Source organism: Sceloporus occidentalis, unplaced genomic scaffold (assembly GCF_023333645.1).
Source record: "Sceloporus occidentalis isolate IW3139 unplaced genomic scaffold, rSceOcc1.0.p SCAF_3, whole genome shotgun sequence".
Taxonomy (NCBI): domain Eukaryota; kingdom Metazoa; phylum Chordata; class Lepidosauria; order Squamata; family Phrynosomatidae; genus Sceloporus; species Sceloporus occidentalis.
The window spans coordinates 66,855,539-66,878,538 of NW_028316983.1; the positions used below are offsets into that span (position 1 = coordinate 66,855,539).

At 40.9% G+C, this 23,000-nt stretch overlaps 1 protein-coding gene across 4 annotated transcripts in view; it reads left to right on the top strand.

Annotated features, from left to right (window-relative positions):
* The window catches only part of KIF21B (kinesin family member 21B), a 90,530-nt gene extending 67,640 nt beyond the window's left edge, over window positions 1–22,890 (top strand). The window contains exons 19-35 of one of the 4 annotated variants that reach the window (XM_089514832.1): window positions 53–200; window positions 302–496; window positions 1,568–1,669; window positions 2,171–2,336; window positions 3,626–3,686; window positions 4,023–4,080; window positions 5,058–5,263; window positions 6,277–6,351; window positions 6,933–7,046; window positions 8,298–8,336; window positions 12,156–12,292; window positions 12,742–12,922; window positions 14,557–14,721; window positions 15,332–15,449; window positions 16,491–16,661; window positions 17,438–17,637; window positions 18,342–18,537. In XM_089514832.1, coding sequence (XP_089370958.1) covers window positions 53–200; window positions 302–496; window positions 1,568–1,669; window positions 2,171–2,336; window positions 3,626–3,686; window positions 4,023–4,080; window positions 5,058–5,263; window positions 6,277–6,351; window positions 6,933–7,046; window positions 8,298–8,336; window positions 12,156–12,292; window positions 12,742–12,922; window positions 14,557–14,721; window positions 15,332–15,449; window positions 16,491–16,661; window positions 17,438–17,637; window positions 18,342–18,441 — 2,236 coding nt within the window. In that variant the 3' untranslated portion in view covers window positions 18,442–18,537. Of the gene's footprint in view, window positions 1–52; window positions 201–301; window positions 497–1,567; window positions 1,670–2,170; window positions 2,337–3,625; window positions 3,687–4,022; window positions 4,081–5,057; window positions 5,264–6,276; window positions 6,352–6,932; window positions 7,047–8,297; window positions 8,337–12,155; window positions 12,293–12,741; window positions 12,923–14,556; window positions 14,722–15,331; window positions 15,450–16,490; window positions 16,662–17,437; window positions 17,638–18,341; window positions 18,538–19,370 lie in introns of those variants that run through there. The other 3 variants (XM_089514829.1, XM_089514830.1, XM_089514828.1) reach the window with 3 other exon arrangements.
* Window positions 22,891–23,000: the final 110 nt, after the last annotated feature.

Here is a 23,000-nt window from a genome sequence, read left to right on the forward strand (position 1 = left end):
GCAATGGCAGGATCATGATGTTCAGCTCTTATGATATGATATCCCTCTTCAGGAAAAAGTTCCCAAAGAAAGGGGCAAACCAGACCTTCAGTAAAACAGCCCGCCTAAAGTGGCAGTCGCTGGAGCGCCGTGTCTTTGACATTGTCATGCAGAGGATGACAGTCATCAATCTTGAATCTGATATGGAGCGGCTCATCAAGGTGAGGAAGCTGTTTTCCTGTCAGAGCAAAAAGCAAAGGTTGGATGGGGTTGCTGTGCACTTGTTGAAAGGAAAGGTTTCACCTTCTGTTGTCCCTTTCAGAAACGTGAAGAACTGTCACTGATGCAGGAGATGCTCCTAGGGAAGAGAGAGAAACTGCAATCAGAAAACCCTGAAGAGCAGAAGGGGCTGCAGGAGCTGAACGAAGAGATTGAAGTGTTAGCAGCCAACATTGACTACATTAATGACAGCATTTCTGACTGCCAGGCCACCATCATGCAGATTGAGGAAACTAAGGTGCGCTCAGTTTGTATAAGGAGCAGCCAGTTTAGGTGCAGGGCATACTGTGGTTCTGGCATACTGTGGGCCTAGAGATGAGAGAAAGCTCCCTTGATTTAGATGTTCAGATGTAGTCAGTGGATAAAGAAAGTGTTCTAAACCTGAGACAAAATTTTCCCTTTTTTTCCCCAAACCACCTTGGTTTTTGAGTGGATGGTTTCAGGTTGAAATCCAGTTGATAGTCCTAACCAGAATAAATTCTTTGGATCAGTGGGAACTTGGTGACTTAATATAAATTCCATTGATTCAATTGGTGTGTGCTAGTTTGGATAAGCAGTTGGCAAATAGGCAAATCTTCGAAATAGAATATATAGCAGAGATGGACAACTGTGCAGGTGGCAGCAAAATGTTTATACCTTGTGCCTGCTCAGTAGGCGATATGAGTGTGTTTCAATGTGCCTGAAGTGAAGCACCATCATTTCCAGATGCCATTTTTGGCTGATATTTTTAGAATTATTTTGTGTTTTGGTGGGCTTTGGAGGGTCAAAGGAAGCAAACCACTATGGTTTAGACATATTTGGGGGCAAAAAGAAAAATCACCCCAAAATCAGCCCTTTTTAAAAAAAAAAAAAAATTGGGGGGGTCTTTGTGGAGCATCAGGGACCACACTTGGCCCTGGGCAGCAATTTACCATACCCACCCCTGAGATACAGAATTGGGAAAATCTTGTAACTCTGCTCATTCCCTGTAGGGGGAGCAAAGGCTATAGAACTGTATCTTCTTCAGAGCTGTGAGAATGTGGTATCCATGTTGAAGTGAATTTTCCAGATCTATTGAAAGAAAACTTCTAATTGTTTTGCAGTGCACATTGTTTTGTGGTGCATATTGTTTAGGCTTAGGGGTGAATGGATAGTGTAAAAATGATAACTACTTTTATTCATTAATATAATAGGTGGGACTCCTGAGGAGCATGCCACACTGTGGACCCATGCACATTAACACTTTAGCCAGAAAAGTGCAACTGCCCCTTTCCTTGCCCTTGTCATTCTATTGTCTCTCCCCCATGTGTCTCTCTCTCTCTCTTGCTAGGAAGAACTGGATTCTACAGACACCTCTGTGGTGATCAGCTCCTGCTCTTTGGCTGAGGCAAGGCTTTTGCTGGACAATTTCCTTAAGGCATCCATAGACAAGGTAGGTCAAAATAGAGTGGGGAATTTGCCAGCCACATCTTATTTGTTAACTGTTAAGGTCTAATATAAAGGACCTAACATCAAACAGTCAATTTTTCTTGTTGATAAGGATATGGAATAGCTAACTTCAAAATGCAGCATATTTGAAAAACTGAAATTTCTGCATTTGGACCAGGGGTCTTTTTGACTCTGTGCTCTATCCAACTATTACACTTTTAATAAGAAATAAAAACCTCTCCAATGAGTTTTGTTGAGTTTGGATAGTGTGAGAACTACATTCTTTCCTTGCTTCAGAATCCATGAATAGAGAATTCTGGTAGAAATGGTGGTAGAAACCCACTGGTAGAAATGGTGACATAGTTTTGGGGCCACTACTCATGCATAATTAAGCACAGCTCTGTTGGAGAGGCTTAATCCAGAATCCCACCCTCACATCCTCTGTTCTTGTTTCTCAGGAGCTAGAAAACTGTCAGTAATATGTCTTTGTATTCTCTGCAAACAGAGTCTACAAGTAGCCCAGAAGGAAGCTCAAATCCGTCTGCTGGAAGGACGCTTGAAACAAACAGATGTAACTGGATCCTCTCAGAACCATCATATCCTGGATGCCCTGCGAGAAAAAGCAGAATCCCACCCTGAGCTACAGGCACTTATACACAATGTACAGCAAGGTAGAAGCATGAAGTTCCTTTTACCTTTTTGAGTGGAATTGCCTGTCAGCTAGCAGTCTTCTAATGGCATATCAAGCCAGTTTCCTCCCCTTTAGATTTCTTTCTGGCAACAGGAATGGAGCTTTGAAAAAACAAACAGAAAATTCAGAAAAAGTATTTCCCCTTTTTTTTCCTGGAGGCTTTGTTCATTAAAAAAAGTTTTAAAAAACAGATTATGAAATAGTTTCTTTCAGAATGATTAATAAAATATTTAAGACAATCTTAACCTCCCACCTTTTTTCTCAAAATTAAGTAGCAGGTAAATATTTATGTAAGACTATGTACATTGTACAGTATCTCACATCACTATAGTTCCTGGACTTGGTTTCCTTTTCTCAGTTCTTTTTTATGGGATTGGGTGCTTTATGTCTGCTTGGTACTGTGAAGCACTAGAGGAGATAAAATAATTTTCTTTGTTTTAATATTTTTTTCTGTTTTTAATTAAGTTCCCCCCCCTTCTCATTAAGTGGTACAAGCGAAAAGTTTTCTTACAGGTCAGGTGTTACAGATGAGTATCTTGTAAGGTCCATTTATAAAAACAGTAATTCCTGAATAAGCTGTATATTTAACATATTAAACATGATACTTCTGTGCCAAGCCAAGTTATTCGTAGTGCATTTTGTGGTCCAAAACCACCTGTAAAGTGTGATAATACATTTTTTTTTGAAATTTATTTGTGTTCCCCACTGCAAAAAACAAACAAAACCCCCACAAAAACCAGGGGAGAATATCCACACCACCGTCATCACATGGCTTCAAACTTTCCAGGAATTTTATTTCTCTAGACAGGCAGTAGATGCATGTGAATAAAAAATTATTTTGGGAAGTCACCATATAGCCAAAGTTTTGAAGAGCCAGGTTACCAGATTGCTTTGAAGAGCCAGGATGACTTAAGTCATGACATGGCTTCATGTCTTGGGCATCTGAACCTATGTTTGATTCAAGCATCAAGGCTACTTAAACACTGTGGCCCTTCCATGTGTTCATTACTGATTCTTTAAATTGGAGGCATGAGCTCTATTTTTCTGGGCATATCAGAACTAAAGGAACCCCTCATGGTTTTTTGTTTTTGTTTTTGTTTTATAATGTCTTTGCCACTTGTTTGATAACATCCTTGCAACATTTTCCTTGTTAAGATCAATGATATATTGATGCTGCTCGCTCCCCAAATGAGAGGGCTGCCATTATAGGTGCCAAGTACCCAAATGCTACTCAGTGTAACCTGGTGGTTTGCTTTTTCTTTTACACAGAAAATGGTTATGCCAGCACAGATGAGGAAATCTCCGAGTTCAGTTTGGCCTCAGAGGGGAGGTGAGTACTCCCAAAGAGAGAAGGCACATTATGCCCTCATTTCCCCCTCTCCTGTGCTGACCTTTAAAAGTACAAAATTCTACCTGTTGACAAGTGAAACCACCCAGGAAGTCACTTAACAGCAAGGAACCCCTGTACTTTGTAACATTTCTCCTGAATAACAGAATGAACATAGTGGTGGAGGAAGGAGGGAGAATTTACCCTTATCAGAAATGTGTAGACACTTTATTCATGAATGTGGTACTGAAGCTATTTTGGGAGGTGGGAGGAAATTATCTAGTGGATTGTCAGTTCAGAAGACTGCAGGTGCCCATTGTCTCTTTATGTGTTTTGCAGCTTTTCCCAGTCTTTCTCCATGAAGGGCTCTGCCAGTCAGGATGACTTCAAGTGCAGGGTAAGTGGAAAGCTGCATCCTGGCAAATACAACTCTAGGGATGTTTGCTTGCTTGTGTACATTGCAATACAGTCCCATCATGAGAAAAGTATCCAGAAGGATGGGCAGAGCGACTATGTGATCACAACAGCACAAGCAGACAGACTGCAAACAGAAAATAGCCCCCCCCCCCCCCCGCCCCTTAATATCTGTGTGGCCCTTGAAAATATATTTAAAATGTCATCATGTTGTAGATTTTTCATGCTGCACAATTTTTCTTGCAAAGTCATTTGGTCAGATGTATAGTAATCTACTTCTGAAGCAGCTCTTTTTTAAAGAGGCTCACAAGACGTATGGTTTAGTTTGGCAGTCAGATTGGTAGCACAGGAAAGATTCGCTAAAAGACAATAATAGAATTTTTCATCTATACGGTGTTATGTTGCACATAATTTGTTCACCTCTGCCCCTTTCCTTTTGTGGTTCAGTCCAGATGTTTCTTCAGTGGCTTTAATACCTATCAGGCTCACTGTGTTCTTATTTCATAATTTTTACTCTTGAGGAACCTGTGTATCAGCGATAGATATGGAAATCTTTGACTATTTTGCCCTTGTATGCAAAGACAAATAATTTCTGTAGTTTTCTCCCCATCGCAGAAGAAAACAAGTATACATGTGCAGTGTTTGCGTGGTATTTCCTAGTATTTCCTGAAGTGTTTTAGGAAACTATTTTGCAAAGAAGTGCATGTATGGGCCTTATCACACGTGAAATTGGAACTCCAATCTGGGGCCCTTCCGCAGCCCTTCTGTAGCGAGGGTGAAGCAGGGTCACTTTGAATCCAAGGCAATGCATGTGATATATTATAACACGTGAAGAACAAAATTGTGATGATTCCTGAGTCAAAGCAGAGTGAGAGCACTTTGAATTCATGCTGACTGATGTTCTTTCCCCCCCCCCTTTTTTTTTTTTTTTTACTCCTGCCTTATGGGGCTTTGTTTTAGGGAGAGCCCAAGCTTTCTGGGCAGATGAAGGCTGTGTCTGCAGAGTGCCTGGGGCCCACACTGGACATCACTACCAAGAACATCACCAAGTCATTAGCATCACTCATGGAAATCAAAGAGGATGGCATTAGATTCTCTATCCGTGACCCTTACTACAAAGAAAGGGTCTCCCGCACCATCAGCCTTCCCATCCGAGGGAGCACATTGTAAGCTGTGGTCATTGTTGACATTGACCTTTATAGAAGTCCTGTTGGGCAACCTAGGTAGACCAGCTGCTGGCCTGCTGGAGATTTAGGATCAAATACATCTGTATTATCCCCTCTTTGTGGGCAAATTCTGAATCAAATTTTGACAAATGAAAGTTCTTTGATTTGGAGGTAGAGAGCATTTGATACAAAGAAACCATAGCTAAGGGGGAAACAATATGCCCTAGATTGTTGTTGACCCAGATTGAGCTTTCTGTTTTGCTCGCAAAAACTTGTGCAAGAAGTAGCAGCAACTTGGGGGAAATTTAGTTTCATTAGATCTCTTACTCTTGTGGACTTTGCCCCCCCCCAAGTTTTCTCATGGCCTTACACAGCCAACAGCTTCAAGTGTTCCCAATGAACCTCTCCACCCCATACTGAATGCTGCTGCTGATGTTGTGAATTAAGAAGGCTCAGTGGTATCACCTGTGTAAGATCAACTAACAAGTAGCAACAAAAGCTAAGGCAAATATGGCTGCTTATTTGGACATGAAAAGTACTGAAAATTGAAATAACACTTCCAATCCCCAGAATAAGTGCTGCTTCAGACATAGGAGTGGAGAGCCTCCAGAAGTTTTTGCCTTAGAACTCCCAGCAGCTTGAGACCACATGGATAATGGGCATGAATATTGTAGTCCCACAAAATTTGGCAAGCCAAAAATTCCCAGTCCCAATCATTTTGAGGTCTAAATGAGGGTTTACTTATTGGAATTGACTCACTATCAGCATTTTCTTATTTCAAGGCATGCATGTTTCTGTGCCCCCAGTGCTTCACTGATGTGTTTTGCATCCTAGTTGTGCTGGTGCTTTCAACCCAATAATCCCCTTCACACAATGCAGTTTGCCCAGTGCAACCTGCAGACCATTCTCTGAGAACCATCCAGTCAGGTTTTACACATTCCAGTCATAGTTCCAAGTTGAGAGAGCACAACTTTGGAAAGGGCACTTGCTAACCATGGCTGCTTCTTCTTTAGCCCCCGACAGTCCCGTGGTGCAGACACATCACCCCTCACGAGAAGAAAGTCATATGACCGGGGCCAGCCCATCAGGTGAGCATCTGTGTGTTTGTGTGTGTGCATGTATATATATGAGAGGAAGACTGTACATGCATGCCCAGTTAAGAGACATTCTTGTGCTTTGCTTATGATCCAGGAATTACCTTATATACTCGGCTATAAGTCAACCTCATGCATAAGTTGAGGGCAGATATGGGGGCCATAATTATGGATTTTGATCTGACCCATGGATAAGTCAAGGGTAAAACTAAGAGGCATGTAACAAAGGATATAAAGATGAAGCTAAGGAAAACTATGCCAGAGAATTTACAAAATTCTGGCAGGCATAACTGCTTGTGCTTTTCCAATCCAGGCATTCAAAAAGGTCAGAAGTGGAGCCATGGTGAAGAGCCTTTTGTCACTCTTATTTTTTTTTACCCATGGATAAGTTGGCCCAGTTATTTGGGATCAATTTTTTGACTAAATTTTCTAGACTTATACATAAGTATATACAGTATATTGTTCTGAGATGGAGGATCTAACAGTGATGACAGAAGGTGATGACTGCAAGGAGTTAGTGAAAAAAATTTCATTTCTAATCAGTGTAAATCACTGCATCTTTCTTTCTTGTCTAGAAACCCGGATGTTGGATTCACTCCTCCCTCATCCCCTCCTAGCAGACCACGGAATGACCGCAATGTCTTCTCTCGCCTCACCAGCAACCAGAGTCAAGGCTCGGCTCTAGACAAGTAAGACCAACTCTGAGACTTTGGGAGACTCTTACCACAGGGAAGAATGGAAAAACTGGCAGATACTGGTGCTAGAAATATTTTCCACTCACATCTCCCTAAACCCATAACAAAGAACTAAATGTCCCCGCCCCCCTCTGGCCACCTGATAGTTATTTCATTTGTACTGGAATTAGTCCTGTTCCTCTCTCACCATGGTATTGATGTACAGTGACCATAGAGTTACCGTGAAGTCTCCCAAAATAAGTAGGGAGTCTGAGTGGCACTGTCACAATAATCCTCTGAGTCAAGGTCCTCTTTCCAGGACCTGAGATCTTTATTAGTACTAAAAATAGAAGTGGGAGTTGTGTAACCTTTAAAACCTTTAAGATCTTGTTGAACTGCAAGTCCCAGCAGCCATAGCTGGCATAGGCAATGGTGAGGAATGCTAGGAGTTGCATTCCAGCAATATCTGGAGGGCCACATGATTCTTACCCCTGACATAAAGCTAGAAAATCTTCACCATTGCTTCACTTCCCCCATGCTGTTTGGTGCTGAGTGTGTGGAAGCTCTTTCTAACTATGTATGCAGCCTGTCAGGGCCATCTGTCTTTGTTGTCAGTTTTTAACAACTTAAACTATCACTGCTTTTGGTCATTCTTGTCTTATTGAATCTGTCGAATCTGTCAGCTTTTCTTCTGTTGTAACTTAATGCAAGGTCATTTCACTGTTAGGTGTAACATAATTGACACAGCAACAGTTTAATGTTGTGGGATGTCTTTTATCATATCATTCAGCCCAGGGGCACAATGTTGTCTACAAAGAAAAGGAAAGAATCTATTGGGACCTACCTGTGGGTAGCCAGCTGAAACATGTATTTTTATAGAGTGTCCTCTGTGAACACAGTGTCCATAATAAATGTAGCTGCTGGCTCCTTATCTGTGCCCAGGAGCTTTGGGTAGAATACAGGTCCTCATTCTGGAAGAGCTATACATGCACAAAAATTCATGGGGATCTTTTCCCCCCAAAACCTGTTTCTAGTCCTTGTATCTATAACAGTAAGTTTGCAAGTATGTGATGAATGCCTGGTAAAATCCCAAATGGTTTCTGTTCATGTCCCTCTACATCTGAGCCCCTTTCTGTCTGTGGTATGTCCTTTTTCTGCCCTGCTAGCTTGGATGCAATAACAACCTACCCTTTTCTGTCTTCTTGCTGCTGCTTTTCCTTCTCCTGGTTTTATTACCCATAATCCTGCTAATTTTCTGTCCCCTAGGTCTGATGACAGTGACTCCTCTGTCTCGGAGGTGCTGAGGTATAAAACTTACTGTTTATTATATAACTCTTCAAGCTTTTCTCTTTTTTCATACTTTCCCCTTTCCTGCATTTAAAATCTGCATGTGACCAAACCTTGTGTGGTGTTTCCTCTTTTGTGCCTGCTTCTGCTTTCTGAGCACTAGATTTGCTTCCTAGCTGTCTATAGAAAGCCAGCCCAACCTCCTAGGTTACCTGGAGCAACATGGGTTTTCCCCATCCTGTAGTTGTTCTTGTTTTGTTCACACTGATGCCAGCAACTGCTGCCTGTATAGTCATGATACATGATATAGTTAAACACCAAGCTATCAATACACTTATATCTGAAAGCTTTAGTTTGTTTTCTCAGACCTTAAACGTTGCCAACTTGTAACATGTCAGTTTGCACTTGGACCACCAACATATATCTCCAGATAGTGCATGTGTGTTGTTGTAACCAAGAGTAGCTGCTAACTGGTTGCATGCATTGCCACTGTTCCATTATTTTAATGAATCTTGTTTTGAATGCTGGAGTTATTTATACTTCTGAGTAGTTACTAGTCCTCATGTTGTTAGAAAGAAGTTTGGGAAATGTGATGGCAACTCTTCTTCAAGGCTCAGAGTTCTTCCTTCCATAAAACTATGGTTTCTAGTGTACCATTGCAGTCCAATGATCTAGCTCCATTTTTTAAAAATCCTCTGTTATATTATGGAAGCTAAATATAGTATATTTTTTAACTTAATGCCTTCCAGCCTTATATTGTGAATATTTGAGAAGTTCTGAGCACAGAACAATGTACCACACAGTTATTCTGGTAACTAGATCTTGTGTTAAAGCAGCAATAGGCAGGATAACAATGCTTTTCCTTTCTTTTTAAATAGTTCAGATGTTGAACACCCTTTGGCATTACCCAGTCCCATTGAAGACAAATGTGTTTCATATCTTTGTCTATGTAAGGGAAGAAAGCCTGTTCTGTTAATTCAGTTCTTACCACCAGGAACACTTGGACACAGTACACAATTTCTTGTCCATAAATATCGACACTGAAAATGCATTTTAGAAGTCTTTGCTTTTTGGTAGCAGCTGTTGCTTTCATATCACCTGCAACTACAGGGTTGCCTAGGCCTCTAGTGAGCCCTCATTCTGACATTATGAGCATTGTCAGGCATAATATGTTATGATGGGGAAATGTTTTTTTAAAAAAATGTATATTATCACTTAGTCAAAGATTTGTTTTTAAAAAACCTTAAATATTTAAAATGTAATACAAGCTGATTTTTCCACTGGATGGTCAGAAACCTTTACTATCTCACCCTTTGCTTGACTACTAATGACCCGTACTTTCTCTTTGAAAATTGTATTTGTTCTTCAGTTTACTTCCTTTTCTAATCCCATTACTCAAATAGCATTAGCTAAACCTTCTAATGAGAGCAATTTCTTCCTGACCTTGCAATCCTATCCACAGTTAGGAAACCACTGATGAATAGGCATAAGGTGAATTTCTTGGGATGGGTACTAACCACAGCTGTAGAAATGTGTAGAATATGTAGTGGTGATGAAATTCCTTCTTGATAGTATCTCAAGTAGCCATAGGACTAGATCTGGAAGGAAAAAAAACAACCCTGTACACTAGCTGTCACACTATTCAACTGTGGTAGTTCTTAACAGCTCACTTCACAAGTAGTTGACTGCCAAAGCCATTTATTTATTCATTAACTTTAACTTCTTACTGGATTTAAATATTTGTATTTCAGTTTTTCTGAGCTAGTTATGATCATTTATTTTTTGTCATCATCAATTTTGTGATGGTGAGTTGTTATGAAGAGTCAGTGTGGTGTAGTGGTTTGAGCATTGGACTATGACTCTGGAGAACAGGGTTTGAATCCCTGCTCAACCATGGAAACCCACTTGGGCAAATCACACACTCTCAGCCTCAAAGGAAAGCAAAGGCAAACCACCTCTGAAAAAGCCTTACCAAGAAAACCCCATGAAACATTTGTCTTAAAGTCACTATATGACAGAAGTGACTTGAAGGCACACAACAAGCATTGTTATGGGCTCAATTTGACATCTGCCTTTTGCAAGGCCAATGCTAAACTGAATGGTAAGATTTGAAAATTCTATGTGCCCCACTCAGGAAGCAGAGGTATGGTCCCCTCTTCCAGTTGTGAAATAGTCAAAACCATTGCTGGTGAGAGGCTGCTAATCTAGAATGTTTTCCTCTTATCCCCAACCCCTCTTTCCGGACCTCCTCTGCTGCCCTCCCTGCTTGCCACAGCCAGCGTATACAGGGATAAAAACACTACATTGTGGCAGCTCATCCCAGTTCCCATGTGGCGCCTCTTTCTGCTTCAGCTCTTCTGCAATATTTCCAAGCTGGCTACAGAAAGAGAAAAATGGAACACTGCAGCTTCAGGAGACAATTTGAGCATTCCCTGTGTTTTCCATTTTCGTGCCCATTGCCCTCATTCTTTGTCTTGCTTCCAAGGCTTCAGGCTTTCCCAGTGCCTGATTGAATTGGGTCCAGTGTGTCAAAAGATACAAAACAAAGAAAGAGAATTCTGTGCCTCCTCACACCATGTCACCTTTAGACAACTGTTGCCTGTTTGGTTATCCCCTGTATTCCAGTCAGAAAATGCATTCCACCTACCTACCTCAAGGATTGTTCCAAGCTTATCAGGCAAAATAAAAGGATTTCCATGTCAGCCAGAGTGTAATGAACTTGTTTCATGCACAGCTCAGGTGGTGGTATTCTCTGGTAGAGGTCCTGATTTGTTAAGGCAATAAGAGGCCCTTTCAGTTGACACATTTATAGTACTGTGATTCCATTTTACTTGCCAGGGCTTCAACTATAGAGACCTTTCTATCTGTCTGTCTGTCTCTCTGTGTGTGTATGTACAGTAGTTTGGTTTGGTGAAGCAGTAGAGCTCTCTGGCTGAAAATTCTAAGTTTCCCTCCTTAAATTGCAAATCTCAAGAGTCCACAGGATGGTACTATGACAGTTAAAACTGTGTAGTGTCAAGGGGCCCAAGATCCTTGTATAATTTCCTTTCAGTATATCCATCTGAAACAGTTGATCTTCTACATTTACTGGATCAAGTAGATGTCTAATATTACAGATCTTCTGAATCTTAGCAATTGTAAGCAAGAACAAAGTAGATGTTATTTACATGTTGAGGCCAGGGGCCTTTGGCTGCAGTGGTGTTAAAGCAAAGCCATCTTATGTTTCATCCTGGTCTTGCGCAAAGAAAATTTGATATTTCGTTTGGTAGGAATTTTGCATAAGGAAAATGACAAATGAAACTCTAGTGAATTTGAACTATTGATGAAGAAGGGACCCTAGCTCCATGCTAGAATGTCTGCTTTGCCTGCATAAAGTCTTAGCTCAGTCCCTAACATCTCCAGGCATTGCTGGAAAGACTCCTGTCTTAGCCACTCAGTCATTGTAGATGTTCTTGAATCAGGGGAAGATGTGACAGGCAACTTCTTATGTTCCATTGCTAAGGCAAATGACAGTCTGTGTATGAATTTTCTATGTATATGTGTTAGAGTAGGTGTGTCAGCTTATAGAATGGTATTAACACCAGTGAAAGACATCTCATCTCCCTTTATATTGCAGTGAGTTGGTCCCAGAATTTTACAATGAGCTTTTCAGCTTAATTTTGCATGTGCCTGCCTGTCTTTTTTCTTTGAGCTTGATGTGGATCTGGTCCTTTCAGCAGGCCATGTCTTCTGAGCAGTGTGAATTCTCTGGTGCATGCTTGGTTGCTGTTAGGATGTCTAATTACTCTGGCTGCAAGATGCCCCTCTCTCAGTAACTCTCCTTTTCTCCCATGCAAGGGGCATCATTAACCCAGTGGGAGGCTCCAGGAGTGCCCGGACAGCCCCACTACAGTGCATCTCTGTGGCAGAGGGACACACCAAGCCTGTTCTGTGCCTGGATGCTACTGATGAATTGTTGTTTTCTGGATCCAAAGGTGTGTGTGTGTGTGTTTACAGAAGAGCAGGGATTGCCTCTAATGGCTTGGAACTAACTAACTCTGGTCCCAAAGTTCTGAGTGGACAGTTTTGAACAAGCTATCTATAGGTGTAGGTTTAAATATTTATAATACCCTTTAGAAATTCTAATTTTTTTCTGGAACAAAGAAGCTGTCATATATTTTTATATACATATGAAAAAATAGCCGAGAAAAAAAAAAAGAAGAACTTGTATATTCTGGGCCATTCGGACTTGATATTTTAGTTAAAGTATCTGCTTCTCATTTCACATGCTACATGCACACTTTTAAAAAAAAAAAAAAAAAAGTAAAGACACATATTAGTTACACTGGAGAAATATATTAGTTTTCACAGAACATAGTTTCTATTCTTGGATGAGAAACCAGATTAAGATTGTCACACCTGAAATGTTCTTCTATTTTCAAAGATCGAAGCTGCAAAATGTGGAACTTAGTGACTGGCCAGGAAATTGCCTCTTTGAAAGGCCACCCAAACAATGTTGTCTCCATAAAATACAGCAGCCATTCTGGCCTGGTATTCACAGTCTCTACCTCTTATATCAAAGTGTGGGACATTCGGGATTCTGCAAAGTGTATCCGCACTCTCACGTAAGTACTTGGATGATCTCCATTCCGTGCTTTAGAGTTCTTCCAAACTTTGATGTAGCCATTTTGGGATTTACAAATTGTGGGGGTTTTTTCCTTAGCCATGGTTAGCAATAGTTAAATAATCTCTTACAAATTGAAATAGGGCTATTTCCCCCAATATTAAAGTGTAATCCCATTTCCGTATTTCTTTGAATTTTTAAAAAAGTGCACACAAGAATTTGTACAAATCTTGTGCACAATTTTTATGCACATTTCTGTTAAAGTATGTATTTTATACACACATCCCCCTAATATATGTGGGTTTTTAAAAATATTTTCACTAGTCTATGCATTCTTGGGCCCATGTTTTGCTACCCTCCATTTTGTATGCAAGTTTTAATTAGATAATTTCAGAATTCAATTAAGTGTAAATTACGAACAGTAATTGTGTTACAGTTCATGTATAGGTTTGGGGTGTATAAATTAGATTGATTCACATTAAAATGTGGTCCAAGTGAATTTCTCCCACATCCCTACCTTACATGACAAGGCTAACTAAACTGTGTGATTGCTCACTTTGCCTTCAGTTGCTAAATAATTGCTAATACTTGGGTAGCAAAATGCCTGGCATCTTGTTGGAGCATAACTAGAATAATTCCTAGTAGTGACCACAGTTGCATTTTTTTACAACTTTGCATAAGGAGATATCCGATACCAGGTTACTCAAACAGTTCTCTATTCATCCACTATGCAATAGGCTGGCTTACCAACCAGTCATGGATGCAACTTTGCTCCTCTCACAGCCAGTGGCCACAGACTGGCTTCAGAATACACAGGGATGCCACCAGCTAACTCACCACCACCATATTGCTACTTGGCTGCCTGCTTACATTCCCTATGCTTTAGGCAAGTAGAGTTTTATGCTCAGCTGATTTAAAACAGGATGCAGCCTATGTCTGCAGTAGCTGCTAGTCTGGTGGCAGTTTTTCTATGTCATTTGCTTTCTGTAGAACTAGATGGGTGCTTCTGCAACATGCAGTCCCTTTTTTGTCATGAAGTCTCTCTCTGCATCCCTACCAAATTGCATCTCCACTGCTTCCCAATATCTACAAGCCAAACTATATGTGATACAACTTTTCAAAAAACAAAACAAAATAAAAGAGCCAGACTGGGAAATCCTCAGCTGAATTAGAACTAGAAAGGAAAGGAGTATTAAACCTTTGACTCCTGATGTCCTGAAAGAAATCATAACCTCACACCAGCTAATTGCAGAGGGAGAAAACTTGGAATTCCAGTTGGGACTGTGACAAGAGCAAAATGTCACAGTCCAGCTTGGGTTCTTCATTGTTGCACACTTATACTGGCTGTGTATTTCTGGAAAACATTATGTGTCATGGCTATCTTGTCTATTATTAGACCTTTTGGTCTGTTCTTCAAGCTAGAAGGGAAAAAAGACGGCATGATTCTTGAGTGTTTTTAGCTCTTTTAGTAGCAAAAGGGAGGAAGGAAGAAATCCAAGTCATGAGCCAGCATTATCCGCCCCCCCCCCCCCCCCCCCGAGAACTGCTCCACAATTCTATGCATACTTCTGGGAAACTTTTCACTGTCTTTTGCTGTCTGTTTCAGTTTTAGTTTCACTTTTCTCTCTTTCTCAGTTCATCCGGCCAGGTGATTGCTGGTGATGCCTGTGCTGGAACCACCACCCGCACCATCACCAGTGTGCAAGGAGAGCACCAGATCAACCAGATTGCACTTAACCCCACAGGCACTACTCTTTATGCAGCCACTGGCAATTCTGTCCGCATCTGGGAGCTGAACAGGTCAGAGGGAAAACTGGGGTCTAGAATTACCTAACGTAGCCTTCCCTAATGTGGCACCTCACCCCCACCCCTAACATATTTGACTGCAACAAATGTGTTGGCTGCAAAAGAGGAATTGTTTTCCCACACATCTGGAAGGTACCAGGTTGTAAAGGCTGATCTAGGGTACCTGTAAGCCTCTGACAGCATGTAATATGGGATACAAAGAGTGAGGGGAAATCACCAAAAGTATTCTTCCTATCTTGTAGATGTATCAGCAGCAGGGCAGGCAGAAAGGTTTAGGCTGCCTACCGTTCCAAGGTATTTTATCTGGGGTTGGTTCTAGACTTAGTCTTACTTATGTTAAACCAACTGATTCATAAGCAGCCATAACTAATGATGTCTGTCTGAACCTAGTTCAGAGCATAACAGACTCTTGCTGTGTCTAATTCCTCAGCCCAAGTGGGGGGTAGCTGGGAACACTCAAAGTTCACCTCCTTTATGTTTAGGGTCTTTTGTATTTAAGTCTTTTGCCTGTGTGGGGAAAGAATATTTGGTTTCATATGCAAGAACCTACATGTTAGGTTCTCACTGGTATTTTCTTTCTGCCCTGGTTTCCTCTTTTGGCTAGGTTCCAGCCCATTGGGAAGCTGACAGGCCATATTGGTCCTGTTATGTGTCTCACAGTGAACAGGACTCCAAGCAACCATGACCTGGTCATCACAGGATCTAAAGATCATTATGTCAAGGTATTTGCCTTGAACAATGTTTTGCTGAAAACACTGTCTTCAGTGTCCTTAAGGGCATTGCTTGCTCTTTGGCAGTACAGTCTCTCCCCCCTATTAAATCTGTGCTTCTTATTTAGTTATTAGTGAGAAAAGACTAACATTTTCTCCCCATCATCTTCAATTATCAGACTTATTATCACAAATCACTAATATTTTCTGTGTCTGTGCTGGCATCTGATACATCTACCAGTCTGCCTGAGTAGATCAATTCTCCAAGGCCATTAGTTGTGAAACTAATCTGAAGTATTTTAGAGTGCAGGTCTAAGTCTGAGTGTACAGTGGGCCCTTAGTATCCACTGCGGTTTAGTTCCAGGACCCCCTGTGAATACCAAAATCCATGGATGTTCAAGTTGCATTAAATACAATGGCACAGTAAATAGTGTCCCTTATAAACAATGACAAAATCAAGGTTTGCTATTGGGCATATATCCTTTTTAGGAATATTTTCAAGCTGTGGATGCTTGAATCTGTGGGTAAAGAATCCATGGAGGCCTGAATGTACAATGGTAGAGTAAAATGGTGTCCCTTATATAAAATGGCAAAATCAAGGTTTGTTTGTTTTTAATTTATATAGTTTTTAAATATTTTCATTCCATGGATGCTTGAATCCATGGATTAAAAATTCATAGATATGGAGAACTGACCGTACTAAATGAGTAAGTAAAGTAACCTATATTGGTCTAGAGCTGAAATCCACCCCATATTCTACATTTGACTTCAGCCGAAAAAGAATGTAGCTATCCTAAAAGCTCTTCAAGCTCTTCTGGGTCTCACAACTAGTATTTATTGGCTCACTGCTCATTAGGAGAAGAGTGAATTGGAAGACAAAGTTGAGAAAATGCTAGTTTTTCTTCAAGTCCTTCTTCAAAACTAAAGTTCTTCTTCAATCCTTCTTCAGAACTAAAGCAGGACACCAAGCCAACATTTATTGCTAACATTTACTGAGACAGAGTTTTGGTTGGTAGCATGTCTCAAACCTTTTTTTCTTTTCTTTTTTGGCAGATGTTCGAGATTGCAGAAGGGGTTGGTGGGAATGTTGGCCCTACTCACAACTTTGAGCCTCCACATTATGATGGCATTGAGTGCCTAGCTATTCAGGGAGATGTTCTCTTTAGTGGCTCCAGGGACAACGGGATCAAGAAGTGGGACCTGGAGCAGCAGGAGCTCATTCAGGTATGAAGAGACACAAGTACAGTGTCCCTGGTTATCTGCTGGGTTTGGTTCCAGGACCCCCTGTGGATATCAGTATTTGTGGATGCTCAAGTCCCATCCAATACAGTGGCATAGAAAACATATAAAATGGCAAAATCAAAAGTATTTTCAAGCTGTGGATGCTTGAATCTGTGGATTAAAAAATCTGTGGATAAGGAGGGCTGACTGTATGCTTTGGGGTCAGGAATGGGAAGCCTTCAGCCTGTGAGCCTTGGTCAGGTCTGTTGAGACTCTCAAGTGCCATCCCTTGGAGAGGAATTCCCACTGCTATCTCAAATTACTGAATGCCAGTAACAATGGAGATTCCTTGGACGGGCCACATCCTTAGCACGTGCTTCCAGCTGAGTCCCAACATCAAGATTCCGTTGGCTGTTGTAAGCTCTGGCTGAGAACACTTCTTTTTTACCCTTTTCCATATTGCCATCACTTAAAAGACTACTTGAATTATTGGAAATAAGTCTCTTATGAAATAATTCTTCCATATTTATTAGGTTTGTAAATGAAGCAACATGTCCTTGCAGTTACTGTGTCATCATAAACTTCAGTGTAACATGACACCCTGTAATGGGTATCATTGTTTGATTTCCACTTCTTGTTTAATTTCCATTTAATTTCTCTGTCGTGCTTGGTTTTAAACCTCACCCCACCCTTCCTCCTGTAGCCTTTGTGAGCAAAATTACTTGGTATGATGACAATGTGTTCTTGTTAATTCCAATCATTCCCATTTCTGCTTTTAGCAAATCCCTAATGCACACAAAGACTGGGTCTGTGCTTTGGCCTTTGTGCCCAGCCGACCTATGCTGCTGAGCGCCTGCCGTGGTGGAACAGTGAAGGTCTGGAATGTTGATAACTTCACAACTGTTGGGGACATCAAGGGACATGACAATCCGATCAATGCCATCTGCACCAATTCCAAGCACATATTCACAGCTTCCAGGTGAGTGTTTGAGCACTGGTTCCTCTTTGCCCTAGACAGCCATTCTCAAAACCCTTTATTTACTCAGTCTCAGTACTTCTAGCTAGACTGTTCAGTATAGAAGGTTTAATTAAAAGACAAACTGTTTGTAGGCCCATTGCTATTAATTGAACCCTCCATGATATCCAATCAGCACTATGGAATCTGCTGAAGCCAATGGCTGTGAGTCCTTGTAACGAAGGAGTAGAATCTCTGTGATATTTCATTTGTTTATAACTTTCTTATATGTCTGCAGGGAGATTTTGGGCTGTGCAGATCTCTTCTTTATTCATACAGTGATACCAAAGAGAGATTTCTAGCACTGCTCATTAAAAAATTGTGCTTTGCTATATAGACAATGACTAGTACTTGGGCAACTTTTTTTGAAAAGTTACTTTGCTGGCCAATACAGAGTAAGATAGCTTATCTTGGTAATCACTAACCAAGAGGAGAGTTAGAGGGGCATTTCGTGCCATTGTCACAGAGGGATTCTGGCAGAGCTGGGGGTAGAGTAGATGTACCAAAAGCTTGGCAGGTGGGCATCCCCTGGGAGGGCAGTCCAGATCATAGCACTCAGTTTCTTCCTGATGGAGTCTCTGGTCTCCTCTTTTCCGATCATGTTACTTTTTTCCTTTTCTGTCTTTTCTCTTGTGTTCTCTCTCTCTGTCTCTTTCTCTGTGCCACAGTGACTGCCGGGTAAAGTTATGGAATTACGTGCCTGGGCTCACCCCCTGCCTTCCACGACGTGTCCTTGCCATCAAGGGCCGTGCCACCAGTCTGCCTTGACCCTCCTCCTGTCTTCTTCTTCTCTTCTCTCCTGCTTACTTTTTCTTACTCTGTTTTCCCTCCCCCACTTCTTTCTGTACCCTACCCCTCTCTCTGCGAGCTGATCTCAGCTACTTCCTAACGGTATGCAATGATTACTTGCTTTTCTTTCCTTTTAGGGCAGCATGTGAAGGTGTTTTCCAAGGGAGGCATGACTCCCTACTAGTCCACCTCCAAAGTAGAAATCCTTTCTCACTCTGCTCCCTGATTTGCTGTCACAGTCACATTGCTAAAGCTGCATGCTTCACTTAGCAGTCCACCCCAGTCTGTGAAATAAAAGAAACTTACTTCTATCAGAAGTTCTGTCAAACTGGCTCACGTTTGATATATAAGGGTCACTGGTAATTCAGTGAAAGGGGCACATGGTTTCCTGAGGTGGCACTCCAAGCCATCTTCCTTTGTAGCCTTGTTCTGCAGTAAGCAAAGGTGTTGGAATTCCACAAATAGAAGAGCTTTTGGGAATCATAAAAGGACAAAAAAAATGAGAGAGGCCAAGGTCTTTTTGTCTGTTATTATTACTGCTTACGGACACACTAACATAACCTGACGTTACAGACTGTTGTTAAATGGAATGTCATGTTAAACATGCTTTTTAAAAAGCATGCCTAAGCTGGCCCATTTGAGTTTGAAGGAAAAAGCAGTTGCACAGGAATCTGGAGGGAGGATGCAAATAGCAGCTGTTGAGGTATTTGGAACAGGAAATCAGTATGAAGCATGAATCAACTTGGGGACCCCCAAAGCTACTTTTCTTCAGAAAGCTTTATGCTTCAGAATGAATGCGGCCAAGAAAGCATGCCTTTTACAAGCATCTAGTCTTGTCCTATGTCTTCCCTTTCCCCTTTTGACTTTACAGGTTTCATATTCTTACCTTTTCCCCCCTTGTTCCCCAGTGACTGGACAGTGAAGCTCTGGAGTGCAAGGAAGCTACAGAAGAGCAACACCTAGAAGCTGGGAAAAGACTAGACATGATGACCACAGTGGGGATTACAAGAAGGCAGAGGCAGTGCCCTTGTGGAGCCATCTTTTCTGGGGCTAAAATGTAGTATTTAGCTTCACACTGGAATATCATATGCTTGAAGCTTTGGGAACAGATGGCAGGCTGGTTTTTAGGTATTATGTATACCAGCATGTGTTTGGGTTAGGTGGTGCAAGGAAATCTCCTTTCCTTTACCATTTTCATGTGTGGTAGGAATTTGCAATGTTAACAGAAAGATAAAATGAAATCATACCTGGAATTGCTAACAAGGGAAGAAGGTGAGGCATTTGAAAGTTTCTCAAGTCATCAGAATTCATTCACCACGTAAATAGACCTCTGCTAAGATGGATGACAGGCTCTGCAAAATACATTATTTTCAATTTATAGGCCAGAGATTTTATCAAGGAAAGAGGAGAAAGATTTTTGCCGTATCCCACCATATCTTAAAGAGTTATGCCTACAATCTCCTGTTACCAAGATTATAAGGTCTATCAGTGAAACTGACAGGTAGCAATCTAAGCATGCTAACTGCTTGTATGGCTGATTGTCAGGTTTTAGAGAATATTTCTTGCTCTAGTTAGGTATTTCATAGATTGTTATTTTTAAAGGGGGAAGGGTGGGGAGAAGTGATGACAAAAGTGCTACCTTGATTTGATCACATGTGAGGTATTTCTGTTTTCACTCCAAAAAACAGAACTTGCCCACAAAGGTTTTCATTTTGAGTTACCAGCTGACTGACATATTGCTTTTTGCATGTTAAAAGAACACAAATCCATTGTTTCATTGAGAACTACAACACTGGTGAGTTATCTTCTGTGGCATCAGGATTTTTTTTTTACAGATTAATTTCTGTACTTCTGCCTCAAACCAGCGGTTATAACACAGGACACTTATTTTCATTGTTCTGAATATGCAACAAAAAAAGTCTTCAGCTTCTGGAGTATACTTTGAATTCTCACTCTAAAATTCTTCTCAAGTTACCTGGCAAATTCAAAAACATTTTAGATTGCAGAGCTGTTCACTTTGCTCTCTTCCAGTCACAAAATGGATGTTGTTATAGAAAATGATCCTTTCCCCTCAAATGGAAAAAGGACCCTTTTGTCTGGGAACAGAAAAGTATGTTTATCATGGTGGTGGTGGTGAGCTTTCCCTTCAGCTTTCAAGCAGGATAAGAAACTGGGACCTCCTTACAAGGATATGGCAATACATCCTGGAGGGAAGAATACACTTTCCCTTGAAGAAAAAGAGCCTGTGACCTTAATCCCACTATCCCATTGTCTCCTTTTGTTTACATCTATTTGAAATGCAGAGATACTGGCTTGTTCATATTTATATTCTTGTTGTCATAAGGAAAATAAGCAGCAGAGGCTTGCCTCTCTATGCTTCACTCAGCTTGAATTTCCCTGTACGTTTTTCAGCCCACTTGAGTTTACCAATGGGCAAGCACTTGGTGTAAGAATCACTCTGTGAAGGAAGGAGCAGTTTTCACCAGTGTGGAACATAGCAGAGCTGCTCAGACCTCCCCAGGAAATTTATCCTTTCCCTCACTTGGATGGTAGTATGTTTTATACTTAAATTCTCATCACACATTGGATTAAATTCACCTCATGGCCAGAAGACTTGGGAAAAGCAGGACATTGATATGGACAAGCAGTCTGAAACAATCTTGCCTCCTGGATGCTTCAGGCTATTTGACAGCATTGTCCCTGGTTTGTATGAGTCTTTTGCTCTAAGAAATTGGGCTGGATGTGAACTTTGTCCACTTACAGACAGTGCGAAGACCCCACTTCTATATGGTGAAGCTGTGGATTCTTCCATCTGAGTAGGAAATTGTACTGTAATTTTGTATGAGTGTTTAAAAGGTTCTGCATATTGTCTTGTGCATTATTTGGGGAGGGGGGGTAGCAGGAAGGAGAGGGGTTTGCATATGAGTGAGTGATTCAAAGAGGATGAGGGCTTGTTTTGAGTTAACCTACCTCATGGTCTAAGGTATTTGGGATTTTTGTTTGTCTGTTTTTCATGTCAATGAAACTTGAATTGGTCTGGGGAACGCACATTAATACTGACCCTGGTTTCTCAGTTTAAGAGTTCAAACAACAAAATCAAGGCAAGTTGTGAACAGCTGGCTCAGTGCTTTCTCTTCACAGCTGGTTGGTTGGTTATGTTCAAGTCCAAGATTGGTTGTATTTCCACCAACTGCACCATTTTAATAAGCTGTTCTTAAATATTATGCCTGTTACTTATTGAATCATGTTGTCTTTTAAATCTTTTGACCTGTCATTCTGGACTGAGATAGGAGTGGACTCAGATGTTTAAGGCTTGGAAGAGATACCGTCTTCCACTGATAATGAAATTGGCACAATCCCCATTCCCCTCACATAGCTACCTAAGCTATTTGGCTGGTATTTAGGGAAGCTTGTAGTCACCTGTGAATGTTTTTTACCTGCAAAAACTTAGGAATAGATTGTGAATTAGCTGCACACATTTCACCTAAAGCCTTCCTATATTTTTGTAGGAGGCTTGTGTAGAATAAAGAATATGAAATGTCCTATAAAATAATACTTGAGATAACTGAATCAGTCTGCCATAGGGCACTGTTCTTATCTGTTAAATTATTGACCATATTGCCATACAGTCCCATGTGTCTCCTCATACTGAAGAAACTCCAGGCACTCTTTCTTTCTTTTCCTTTTCCTTTCATTCTTTTTACTCCTGTTCCCATGGATGTGGCAGAAAGTGCAAATCTCTAGAATTGGAAATTGGGTACAATCTGGGAAGGCCATTTTATTGGAATTAAGTAGAGTTTGCCCTCCTGGGAATAGTACTTGAAGCACATGGTGGAAAGGATTAAAAATAACAAAAGCTGAAAATCTCATCTATTTCAAGTGGCCTATTGATGTTTATCAATAGGACACTGTAATGAGACTCTAGGGTGGCTTTATATAATCTTCTTAGGTCATCCAGCAACACTGGGAGATTTCAGCCATACTAACATGGTGTCCCAAAGGCACAACTTTTCAATTAAAAGAGGCCTCATGGTGATAGAGTAATGTACAATTTCCTTGTATTCCAAAAAGAGGAACTGTAGGGAAGGTCCTTATGCACATAAATAACCTAAGACTTGGCTGCTTACTGCACCAGTTGGTCTCTGTGTACTAAACTTTGTTTCAAAAAGCACGTGCCTTTTCTTGGCCTGAAAGGGTTTTTTGTTTTGTTTTGTTTTGTTTTTGGTGGGTGTTTTTAATAAAAGGCTGGTGCTTGTTTGGGGATTCTGTGAGGAGCTGTATCATCTGGCATAATGGTCTTTTGTGTGGGTGGGTGTGAATGTATGTATGTATGAAAGGATAAGGTATGTACTATTTTATACCTCTGTGTAAATACTGTAAGTTATTTAAGGTTCTGGGTGTACATGGTTTTCCAATGAACGTGTTTGTTTTCCCTCTTATTAAATAAATTTATGAAAATGAAATCTGAAAATAGTTTTTAAAAAAATAAGAAGGGGCACTAGTGATATGGTAAGAACAAAAGGCTTTCTGAATAGTGT